Below are 12,262 nucleotides of genomic sequence, written 5' to 3' on the forward strand. Positions count from 1 at the left end.
CTGAGGTTGTCATACAAGTCTCGCACAAGCTCACTTCAATCCTCCTCTATCTGATAATCTGACAATACAAATTGATCTGGATGAAGTTAGCAGAAGGAGCTAGGAGAAGGAACTATCATACAGCAGACCCTGCAGTCCAGGCTCCCTGCAGGGTCTGCTGTATGGAAGTTATGCCACTAAGTAGAGTGTGGCCTGCGTTTGGTAACACTATATTCCTTTTAATATTGGGGGGAGGGGGAGGCAGGTAAGTATAAGGACATGGCTGACCTGTGTCCCTTGATGGTACAGTCTTCAACTTGCGCTGGATCTTTTTATCCAGCAAAAGGTGCACTCTGCAGCCATACTTGGGGAAGCTGTGCTATGTGCTGGCTGAATGAGCATTAAGTGCTCTTCCACTTCTTCCTCTGGTAGTAATATCTATATACTGCCTTGACATTCTTGCAGATTCCTATTTTAGTCACACTTTTTGGTTCACCTTTAAGTTAACTTTTGGTATGTTCTAGAATCGCTAATTCTTATCAACATTTTAATTGCTTTTCATTTTTATTTCTTACAATTTTTAAATTATTTGACTTCTTTTTCTGACTCTTGCCAGCTTTCAAATAACTGTCCCCATCTAAACACAAATGCTCTGTACGGTTACATATGGATTGTTATTGCTACTTTTTATTACTCATCTTTCTTTTCAGGCCCTCTCTTATTCAAATTCCAGCTCTTATTCAAATCAATGCATGGTAATATGGACCCTAGCAACCAGATTGCTGAAATTACAAACTGAAGCGCTGCTGAATAAAAAGCCAAATAACTCAAAAACCGCAAATGATAAAAAAATGAAACCCAATTGCAAATTGTCTCAGAACATCACACTCTATAACATACTAAAATTTAATTTAAAGTTGAACAACACCTTAAAGTTTTTCTATATTTGCTGTTATAAATGTATATTCAGATCACATATTGATTTTACATGCAATGGTATAAGGGTGACATCTGTAAAAAACAGGGGGTGCTGCTTCTTAACTGCATTTAAATATAAATAAAATGGTGTATCTTACAGTAGTAGATTTTTAAAAAATATTTATAAAGACTAAAGACACTCGATCCAGGCCAAAGACAATGCCAAGCAAAATCTCTGTCAGAATGAAATGTTCATATTTTCACTCAGATTTATGGTTGGCACATGTATACCAAGTTTTAAATGGAGAATACATTTTTTTTATTAGTGAGGTCCTCAAGTCTCAATTACAAATGCCAGTGTGTTGGGCCAAAATGAAGAAAAATGTGTGTGTATATTGATGCTATTTAAAAAAGGTACTTTCTTGTGCCATCCCAGTCCAAGTTCGCCTTTTGATGCTAGAAACCCTGGCATTAATGCCATCCTGTAAATAACGGTAATTCTTACAGTGGCTTGCATAAACAGAATTGCATACCAAAGTCATTATTAACAGCAATCGATTGGCATGATTTTATGAAAACAAACACACAATTGCATGTGGTTTGGCTCAAACTGTTGTGGTGGGGTCAAATAAGGGATGTATTTATTAACATTGGAAACAAATGTCACCCGTGATGGTGTTGCCCATACAAACAACGCACGTGGGACAAAAAATATGGCAATATGCATCCAAAAGCCATACTTTGCAACCTGCATTCCAGTCTATTCAAACTAGGGATGCACCGAATCCACTATTTTGAATTCGGCTGAACCCCCGAATCCTTCTCGAAAGATTCGGCCGAATACCGAAGCGAATCCTAATTTGCATATGTAAATTAGGGGTGGGGGAAACATTTTTTAGTTCCTTGTTTTCTGACAAAAGTCACGTGATTTCCGTCCCTGCCCCTAATTTGCATATGCAAATTAGGATTTGGATTGGGTTCGGCCAGGCAGAAAGATCCAGCCGAATCTGAATCCTGCTGAAAAAGGCAGAATCCCGAACTGAATCCTGGATTCGGTGCATCTCTACTTCAAACAGCATCAGGAGGTACATTAGCTTGGAGTCATGTGCCATCCTAAGTGTCATGTGACCAGTCTTAGAAACAGCTACACGTTTATTGTTTTTCTGAGACATATTAATAGTAAGAATAAGTACTTAGCTGGACATTTTGTAAAAAGATATAACTGTCAAAGACTTACCTCTTTCAATGACACAGCTCAAAAGGGGTATTAGAACCCCAATTATATGTTTCCCGTGGATATCGTCAATAGTGGTTCTACTGTATATCCATTACTGTGATCACTTGCTTTAGGTTAGTGGAATTACTTCCTGTAGACGGAGGAATAACATTATAATAAATAGTTGTATTATGTATTATATTGTGAAGAAACTTCACCAATAAATTATTTTGGCAGGTATGGATTTATTGCAAGATTCTGCATTTTGTCTTCAGTTAATATTTTCTTGAAACTACCACAAAACTTTTGCAAAACATCCATAAACCCAAATTTATTTTGTCCAAAAAAATGCCCATAGACCAGGGGAGTAACTACAGAGGACCAGACCCTGCGCCTGCAGGGGGGCCAGAAGGTATAGGGGGCCCCATGGAACCCTGATTTATGAGCCATTTCAACATATATTGGTAAAACAGGACAACCTCTGTAAAAAATAATTTGCTGTGGAGCCCAATAACATCTAGTTAAGCCACTGCCATAGACTCCAATGTATTTTGTGGAGAAAAAGTCACGCCCATCACTATTCACCAGTCCTAATAACAGTTTTTCTTTTCCCAGCATTCTTCCTACTCAAAAGGAGAAAGAGAATTTACCAAGTTTCCCCCGTGAGAAATTAACACTTTGTGTTTTCTTGGGAAGTGGAGCTTTCGGTGAGGTATACGAAGGGACAGCTATTGATATTTTGGGACCTGAAACAGGAATTAGAGAAGTGGCTGTGAAGGTAAAATATCTTCGTATGTCATTTTATGTTTTTGAAAATGTAAAAGTGGGGGGCCTGCTGGTGACCTACAATTTCATCCAGGGGAAAATCCAGAGAAAAATTTCAGGCAAGACTGGTCCCCCAAAGTTACTCAACTGGCCACAAATAATTATTCAGAAATTAGTGTGATTATATTACATATTGTGTGCATTGTATTTCTGCATTTTCCAGTCATATCTATTGGGAATTACCTTTGACATCTCAGAGGCATCTTATGTGTGAGAGGCAAACATCTCAGAAGCATTCTCCTGTAGAACTACAGTAAAACCTCTTTTTTTTCCCTGATTTTAAAATTTTCAGGATTTTACACGATTTTTTTCTGGTCCCCTAAAAAATGTAAAATGGGGGTTCTATAACTGTAGTAATCATAAAAATAGATAGGGAATTGGGTAAGTAGATAAAGAAATGGCTTGCTATGTTAGTATGGCAGGTTCTTCTGTGTACACAGTAAGCACTCAGAAATGTGTAAAAAGACAAAGGGAACACTGATTGGATATACAGTAAAATTGGTACACAATAAACACCCTAATTATATTTTAAACATGTGAATAAAAAAGCCAGTTTAGCAGCTGTATCCAAACTGCCATCTTTCCCTTCCACTTTCTAGGGTTATTGGCGGTGATAAGGACAAACAAGGTCACTAGGGTGCAGTTGGATTTCCAGAAAGAACTGCATGTTGTTGGCACCTCTCAGAGTGGATTAGACTGATTAGCTCTGCATTCCAAAATAAGCAGACGTGTTGCGAGTGTGATCCAGAGGAAGAACCTGTCTCAACAGAAAATATAGTTAATCTCCGTCAAACCAGTATAGAAAGTGCTGCTAGAATGAATGCTTATAAATACTTATAGTATGATACTAAACTGAGCGTGGGTAGGGCGAAAGGATATGTTATGATAATGAAAGTGAGAATAGAAAAAAAAAGATTTCAAATGTGGACTTAAACAGGAGGGATCAGTGAGGAAATAGTACATAAAAATGCTGGAATAAATGAAGGCAAATAGGAAAGCAATTGTGCAAGAAGAATATGAGGAAAATGGGTTGTTTAATTGAATGGGTGTCCAACATTTATTGGTACTAATAGATACAGGGTTTTCCCAGTGTAATATAATTCTATGTAATTGCACCTGGCACTGTATTAGTATTTTCTGAAAATACAACCAAAATGTTAGATCTTAATGGGATGTGCAGGGCTCATTTTACTTCAGCCACTAGTACAGGAGCCCTAAGGGGCGCAAAATCCTACTCCTCGTGCTCACTTTTATGCTTCACATTAGACTTGTGACAGGTGCAGTAATGTGCTTTGCACCTAGGCGAACAGCACAGCACTGGTGGGTGCTAGACAGCCCTATCTATACCACTTGCAGGGTCAGACTGGCCCATCATTGTACCATAAAAAATCTTGGGGCTCCTGGGTTTAGCCCCTGGTGTGCAGCAAAAGGATGGCAGATGTTAGTTTCAAGCGGGTGCCCAGTAAATTAAACCTAACGATTGGTTGTAATAGTGCTAAATGCCCCAATATGTTTTCCCAAATACATTCAGCAGTTGCACTTATTGTCTGGTTGCTTTAAAGAAAATTGAAATTTAAAAGAAAATATAAGTATAATTCTGATCCATTTATTTTCTCTTAAATAAGTAGCAGACTCATTATTACTACTGACAAATATTTATAAAATGCCAACATATTCTGTAGCTCTGAATATACATTGAACATAAAGATTTACATACAAAAATACACTTACAAAAATATAAACGATAACTGATACAAGAGGTAAAGAGGGCATTGAAACTTGTGTGTGTGTCCTCTGCTGTGCCAAGCAATATAAGCAGCATCCATAGTTACTTTTCAGTTCAAAAGTACTACCTTGCAACAAAGTCATACCATATTTTATTCTTATGTCCGACAATTGATCATTAGTTGCAATCTCCTGACCTACAACTAACCATTCAGATTAAATAAAGTAATAAAAAGAACAAATCAGACAATGTTCTGGTCATTAATTGGCAGACAGTAGTGATGGGCGAATTTATTCGCCAGGCACGAAATCGCAGCGAATTTCCATTTTAAGCTGCCCGTGAATAAATTTGCAAGAATTCGACACTTCGACAATGAAAGGAACACTCATTGGGGCAAATTCAGGCGTAGTTTCGCCAGGGCTCCGCAAATTCACTAAAATCCGAAGTTGCGCACAGGGGTAGCGTAAGGTTGCGAAGTTGCGCTAGCGTTGTTTCGCTATATAAAGCGAAGTTACGCTAGCGAAGGCTAGTTTGCATACGGCGCGAAATTCAAATTTCAATGGAGGAACACGTATCTGCACTACAAATGCCTAGAAAACCTTCAAATCTGCAAATAAAAATTAAATTTTGCCCTACACCTGTGCCCACTGTCTAGGTAAGTTGCCATGAGTCAGGAAATGTAGGGGGGAGGAAGGGGAGCCCCAAAAAATTTTCGATCTTTTTCAGCCTATCAGCCATCATGTAGAAAACACGCCAGCGTTTTTTTGGGACTTAGAAAAAAAATTGACTTTTTTTTAAACAATCCCTATCTACTCTATTGCGCTTCGCCAGGTCTGAGGTGGCGAAGGAAGTCTAGCGTAAAAGGTAGCGTTCAGTACACTGCGCAAGTTAGTGAATTTGCGTAGTTTCGTCGCTAGCGAAACTTCGCCTGGCGTAAGGTTGCGAAGTAACACTAGCGAAACTACGCCAGCGTTCGTTAGTGAATTTGCGCAGTAGCGAAAATGCCAAACGCTAGCGAATTAACGCTAGCGTTCGGCGCTTCGCATCTTAGTGAATTTGCCCCATTGACTTTAATGCACGTCAAATGTTGACCTATACTAGATAAATAATATAGGAAATACATGCATAGATTATCAGTAGCCAACAGAAATCTTCTAACCTGTCCAATCAACTAAAAGACCAATCGATATGCTACAAAAATGAACAATACACTTAGGGGCAGATGTATTAAGGGTCGAATATCGAGGGTTAATTAACCCTCGATATTCGACTAGGAACTAAAATCCTTCGACTTCGAATATCGAAGTCGATGGATTTAGCGCAAATGCTGCGATCGAACGATCAAAGGATTATTCCTTCGATCGAACGATTAAATCCTTCGAATCGAACGATTCGAAGGATTTTAATACAACGATCGAAGGAATATCCTTCGATCAAAAAAACTTAGGCAAGCCTATGGGGACCTTCCCCATAGGCTAACATTGACTTCGGTAGCTTTTAGCTGCCGAAGTAGGGGGTCGAAGTTTTTTTTAAAGAGGCAGTACTTCGACTATCGAATGGTCGAATAGTCGAACGATTTTTAGTTCGAATCATTCGATTCGTAGTCGTAGTCGTAGTCGAAGTAGCCCATTCGATGGTCGAAGTAGCCCAAAAAACAAGTTTTTTTACTTCGAATCCTTCACTCGAGCTTCATGAATCGGCCCTTTAGGGTTCGAAAATCGAACAAACCTTTGTTTCATATGACTTTATCTATGGCAGCTTTATTCTTACTGCTAATGACAATTTATTTTATCTCTGTGATGAACAGACTCTAAAAAGTGATGCAACAGACCATGAAAAAATTGAATTCCTGAAGGAAGCACACATTATGAGGTACCTCTGCCTGAACCGTATTTATCATTATTATTATTTTTATTATCCTATGATTTGTATAGACGCAGAGGACTTGCACTCACTGAAGTTAGATGAAATTGGCCAAGATTCCACTCTCACTATTGTACCATTGAGTTGTGGCACACTGCAACTCTGATTTCGACAGTGACTGTGGAAATATACCCAGTTGTTTAAATGTGCAAGTATTAAAAGTACTCTGTGCACTTACATCTGATTTTATACATGAGCAGTCGACTGCAACAACATATAAAACACAGATGTATAAGAGGCCTTAGGATCACATTACAAATTGTTTTGGTGCCTCCTCCAGTTTGTCATTCATTCTCTTTTATCTCTTGCCTGATTCAGTGCAGAGAATAATGTACTTGACCATTGTTCTTTGCTGTGCGAAAAAGCAAGGTAACTGATTTGCAGTCGTTGGAGCTAACAGTCTTGTGGTGCATTACTCTGTATCACACAGGCAGAATTTCCAGCACTGAACTAGACAAGAGCACTGTGTATTGTGTATAATGCCATAAATTGATTATGCTTACTTAATATAAAAAGAAAGATACTGCAAATATGCTCTATTTTACTAGTGGTGTGGCATGTTCTTTAAAGCAAGATGATAGCAACAACACACACATAAAATTAGTACAGGTTTAGGATCCCTTATCCGGAAACCCGATATCCAGAAAGCTCCAAATTACAGAATGGCTATAGACTCCATTTTATCCAAATAATCCAAATTTTTTATTTTGATTTCCTTTTTCTCTGTAATAATAAAACAGTAGCTTGTACTTGATCCCGACTAAGATATAATTAATCCTTAGTGGAAGCAAAACCAGCCTATTATCATGTTTAAATTAATTTCTAGTAGACTTAAGGCATGAAGACCCAAATTACGGAAAGATCCATTATCCGGAAAACCCCAGGTTCCGAGCATTCTGGATAACAGGTCCCATACATGTATAGCACTCTCTTAAATTTTAGTAACAACAAAATACTAACACTTATTAGATTTATAAATTTTCACCCCTCCCCTGTTTTTGGGTTAGGGTTACTGAGCATATATGCACATATTGGTAGATTACCGTAATTTCCCTTAAAAATGCATCATTGTTTCACTGAAAATGTTGTGTATTTATATCTAGTACATTGACCCCATATCTACAGAATCTAGCATTGCAAGTTTTTATCTATTGTTATAATTGTAACCTGTTAGGGTAAGGTCACACTGAGCGTTTCGGGGAGATTTAGTCGCCTGGCGACTAATCACCTCATCTTTGCAGTGACCAATGTCCCCGAACGCCTTCCCTCACTCTTGCGCTGGCTAGAATAAAAAATCGCCTGTGCTAAGCACACGTGTGCCAGGCGACTAAATCTCCCCAAAATGCTCAGTGTGTCCTTAATCTTAAGTTACGTTAATCATAGGTGCTGCCACTAATCACCATGTTCAGGGAAAATACAGGATTTTCTCTCTATATAAGCATGGCTAACAAACTTTTTTATTTGAAAATATTGTCTTAGTTTTCTATTTGCACATATAGGGGCAGATTTATCAAAGGTTGAAGTGAAAATTCGAATTTAAAATATTTGAATTTCGAGCAAATTTTAGTTGTACTTCGACTAGGGAATAGTCCAAATTCGATTCAAATTTCAAATTCCAAAATTTTTTGAAATTTGTAATGTAATGTAAAAATTCAACTTTTTTGGGAAAAACTTTGAATCATGCGATTTGAAAACGGACCTATTCGATCAAAAACGGATCTATTTGGCCAAAAAAAAAACTTTGATTCAATTTCAGTTGGTGTTTTTGAATTGGAAGTTTTTCAAATTCTAAATTTGACCCTTGAAAAATCTGCCTTAAATGTGTTAAACACAGCGATTGCTATCAGTATTACCTTTAGTCTTTTGCAGACTGTGTGCATACAGACATATTTTACGCTCATTTTTAAAGTTTTGTGCATAGAACCTACAGTTGCCTCCAATAGGGGAAAACAAAATCCATTCCATAGTATGAAACACAGTAAAAAACATGAAAAAACTAAAATGTGTATTATTTTTCTTTCATTTGTACTCACTGTGAATTTACTGAATTTCTAGTCTCCTAATAAACATTTCCGCATCTCTGTAGAATTCAGATTCAGGCCCTCGCAGTCTCATGACTGTACCTGAACAAACAAACATCTTAATCCGCAGCTTGACATGTTACAGACTGTGAAGAGCTCAGATTTTACCCAGTGCACATAATTTTTTAGATGCTGTATGTTTGGTTATACATTGATGTGTTGAGAGTTTTATAAGGAAGCCTAGAATGCCTACAATACATATACAAATAGCTTAAAACCACAGAAAATTTTGTTTTTAATGTATATTACCAAGTTGTGTAGAATTATGTTTGTTTTATTAGGCGAAATATTTTTTGGATTGACATTTAAGAACAAGATAGTTGACAAAGGACATCATTATATTGGTAATGAAAGGAACTAAACGCTGACTGATATACTGAATGCACTGCAGTCTCAATAAGCAAAAATTTGCTACATAAAAACAATTGCATTAAAGAACCTTTTTAATTCATTTATGATTCTACAGCCAGTTTGACCACCCAAATATTTTGAAACTACTTGGAGTCTGCCTTTTTAATGAGCCCCAGTACATTATTCTTGAGCTGATGGATGGTGGGGATCTGCTCACATATTTACGAGGAGCTCGAGCAAATACATCTGTAAGTACACATGCTGTTAGTAAAGAATTGCCATGAAACTGTGAGATTAGCTCCACATTTCCTATAGTCACAGTTGGCTAACTATCGCATGTAGGTAATGTTTTTTTAAAGTTCTCATTATTCAGATTTTCCGTAAAATGGAAAATCAGTTTCTTTTAGAGGAATTCAATCATTTGACTTATTGTCGAAAGGACATAGCAATGAAGTTGCATTAATAAATATTATTGTTTTCTAGTGGGGTTTGAATTTGTCCAGAATTGTCCGTTTTCAACAAGAAATAACACCATGGGGCAGATTTATTTATTGTTAATTTTCATTAATTTTCATTCTTTTTTAACTGTCAAATTCAACTAGGAAATTATCCAAACTCGACTTCAGTTTTTTAAAAAATGTAATTAGATTTTTGAGATTTATCATTATCTGATCCATTTGAATTCGACTATTCGCCACCTAAAACCTGCTGGATTACTGTATAGGTCAATGGGATAGGTCCAGGGATCAATTTGGTGATGTTTGTAGCCTTCCTGACATTCAGTGGTATTTATTTCCACTTCTGCCCATGGTAAAGACAGGGTTGACAGTATCTCTTGAACACAAAAGACAAAAAAAAAACCCAGTTTTTCTGCTCTCATAGAAAATATTGTAGCTTTTCAAATTAATCTGGCTGTTTTTTAAAATAACTTTTAGGGGCATATTTATCAAGGGTCGAATTTCGAATGAAAAAAACTTCAAAATTTGAATTAAAAAAGACCAACCGAAATTAAGTTGAAGTTTTTTTTTGGTCGAATAGGTCCATTTTCGATCGAAAACGTCCGTATTCGGCCAAATTCAAATTGTACGAATCGAAGAAATATCGCATTCGATCGAATTCAATTCAAAGTTTAATTTAAAATTAAAGAAGACCAACCGCAATTAAGTTGAAGTTTTTTTTTGGTCGAATAGGTCAGTTTTCGATCGAATAGGTCCATATTCAGCCAAATTCAAATCGCACGAATCGAAGGAATAGCGCATTCGGTCAAATTCAATTCAAAGTTTTTCCCAAAAAAAAATTAGATTTTTCATAGTCCACCAATTGACTCCAAATAGGTTGTAGGAGGTCCCCCATAGGCTAAAACAGCAATTTGGCAGGTTTTAGATGACAAATGGTCAAAGCCAAATTTTTAAAGAGACAGTACATTTTTTTTTCGTTTCGACCTTTGATAAATCTGCCCATTAGTGTATTATAGACACATTATGTCACATTATGTGTATTATAAGCAACATTTTCAATTCATTTTGTATGTTTTTTTAAAATTATTACTGTTTTTATACATCCTCTTTCCAGCCTGGGAATGGAAATAATATCTGGTCATAAGGTTCAACAAAACTTTGATTTTATTGTGATTCATATTACATTTTGACCTACTTAATCCTAACTGTGGGAGGTGAAAACAAAAACCCTATCAACCAGGTAGCAGTTAAAATGCCAAACCTGCAGCAATGAAAGAAAGAAGCAATGAAGAAAAATAACAGCATATAAAAATAAAGACTGATTGCAAATTGTCTTTAATTATTACTGTCTACTAGATACTAAAAGTTAATTTCAAGGTGAACTATAAGTTTAAAGACATTTTAGTATCTGATGCATCACAAAATATACTTACTTTGTAAAAAATTGTTTTATTTCACATAGATGCAAAATCCATTGCTCTCAACATTAGATCTTCTCGATATCTCAGAAAACATTTCCAGAGGATGTGCTTATCTTGAAAGAATGCGTTTTGTTCACAGGTACTTTATATTTTATTTATCATGGTTGTTAGTCTAAAGGGCATATTTATCAAGGATCAAATTTTGAAGTTAAAAAACGTCGAAATTCGACCATCGAATTTGAGTACTTCGATAGGTGAAGTATTTTTTCCAGTGAAAATGGCCATATTCGATCATAGTAAAATCGTATGATCCAAAGATTTAATCCTTCGAATCGAACGATTTGAAGGATTTTACAAAAAAAAACTTTGACTTCTCAAAATTTGCCCAAAAGCCTCATATAGGTTCTAGGAGGTCTCCCATGGGCTCAACAGCAATTCAGCAGGTTTAAGGTGGCGAAGTGTCGAAGTCGAAGTTTTTTAAAGAGACAGTACTTAAATTTTCGAGTGGTCGCATTGAAGTTTTTTCAATTCAAATCAAATTTTGGCCCATTTGATGTACCCAACAATTACTTCAGAATTCAAAGTTTTTTACTTCGAAAATTCACTTCCACCCTTGATAAATCTGCCCCAAATAGTCTTTCCTTTATTTGAGAAAACATTTTGTTTGTCTGTTATTCTAAGACTAGAATTGTTTCGGGAATATTTAGTCACTCTCGGGGGCACATTTACTATGGGTCGAATATATATATTCGACCATCGAAGTTAAATCCTTTGACATCTAAGTCGAAGGATTTACCGCATTTTTATATCGAACGACTAAATCCTTCGAATCGAACAATTCGAAGGATTTTAATCCATCGATTGAACGATTTTCCTTCTATCAAAAAATGCTTAGAAAGCTTATGGGGACCTTCCCCATAGGCTAACATTGGTGCTCGGTAGGTTTTAGGTGGTGAAGTGGGTGGTCTAAGTTTTTTTTTAAAGAGACAGTATTTCGACTATCGAATGCTCGAATAGTCGAACGATTTTTAGTTCTAATCGTTCGATTCGAAGTCGTAGTCGAAGGTCGAAGTAACCAATTGGATGGTCGAAGTATATAAAAAAAAACTTCGAAATACAAAGTTTTTTTCCTTCTAATCCTTCACTCGAGCTAAGTAAATGTGCCCCCTAGTGTTACTACAGATCCAGCACTAGTGATGGGCGAATCTGTCCCAATTTTGACACGAGCGACAATTTTTATACGCGACTATTTTGTCTAAATGCATTAGTCAATGGGCGTCCGAATAATTTTGACGCACAACAATTTTTATGCGTATGTCAATGTTGACACACTTCAAATTTTTTTGTCGCATCGAATTTTCTGC

The 12,262-nt window shown here is 36.6% G+C and overlaps 1 protein-coding gene across 1 annotated transcript in view; it reads left to right on the forward strand.

The window, feature by feature from the left end:
- Positions 1-12,262, forward strand: part of LOC108716156 (proto-oncogene tyrosine-protein kinase ROS-like) — an 88,373-nt gene that overhangs the window by 56,473 nt on the left and 19,638 nt on the right. Inside the window, exons 34-37 of the mRNA XM_041562973.1 lie at positions 2,729-2,891; positions 6,472-6,536; positions 9,135-9,267; positions 10,940-11,037. Of these exons, the coding sequence (XP_041418907.1) occupies positions 2,729-2,891; positions 6,472-6,536; positions 9,135-9,267; positions 10,940-11,037 (459 nt within the window). The remainder of the gene's footprint in view (positions 1-2,728; positions 2,892-6,471; positions 6,537-9,134; positions 9,268-10,939; positions 11,038-12,262) is intronic.

Source organism: Xenopus laevis, chromosome 5L, assembly GCF_017654675.1.
Source record: "Xenopus laevis strain J_2021 chromosome 5L, Xenopus_laevis_v10.1, whole genome shotgun sequence".
Taxonomy (NCBI): Eukaryota; Metazoa; Chordata; class Amphibia; order Anura; family Pipidae; genus Xenopus; species Xenopus laevis.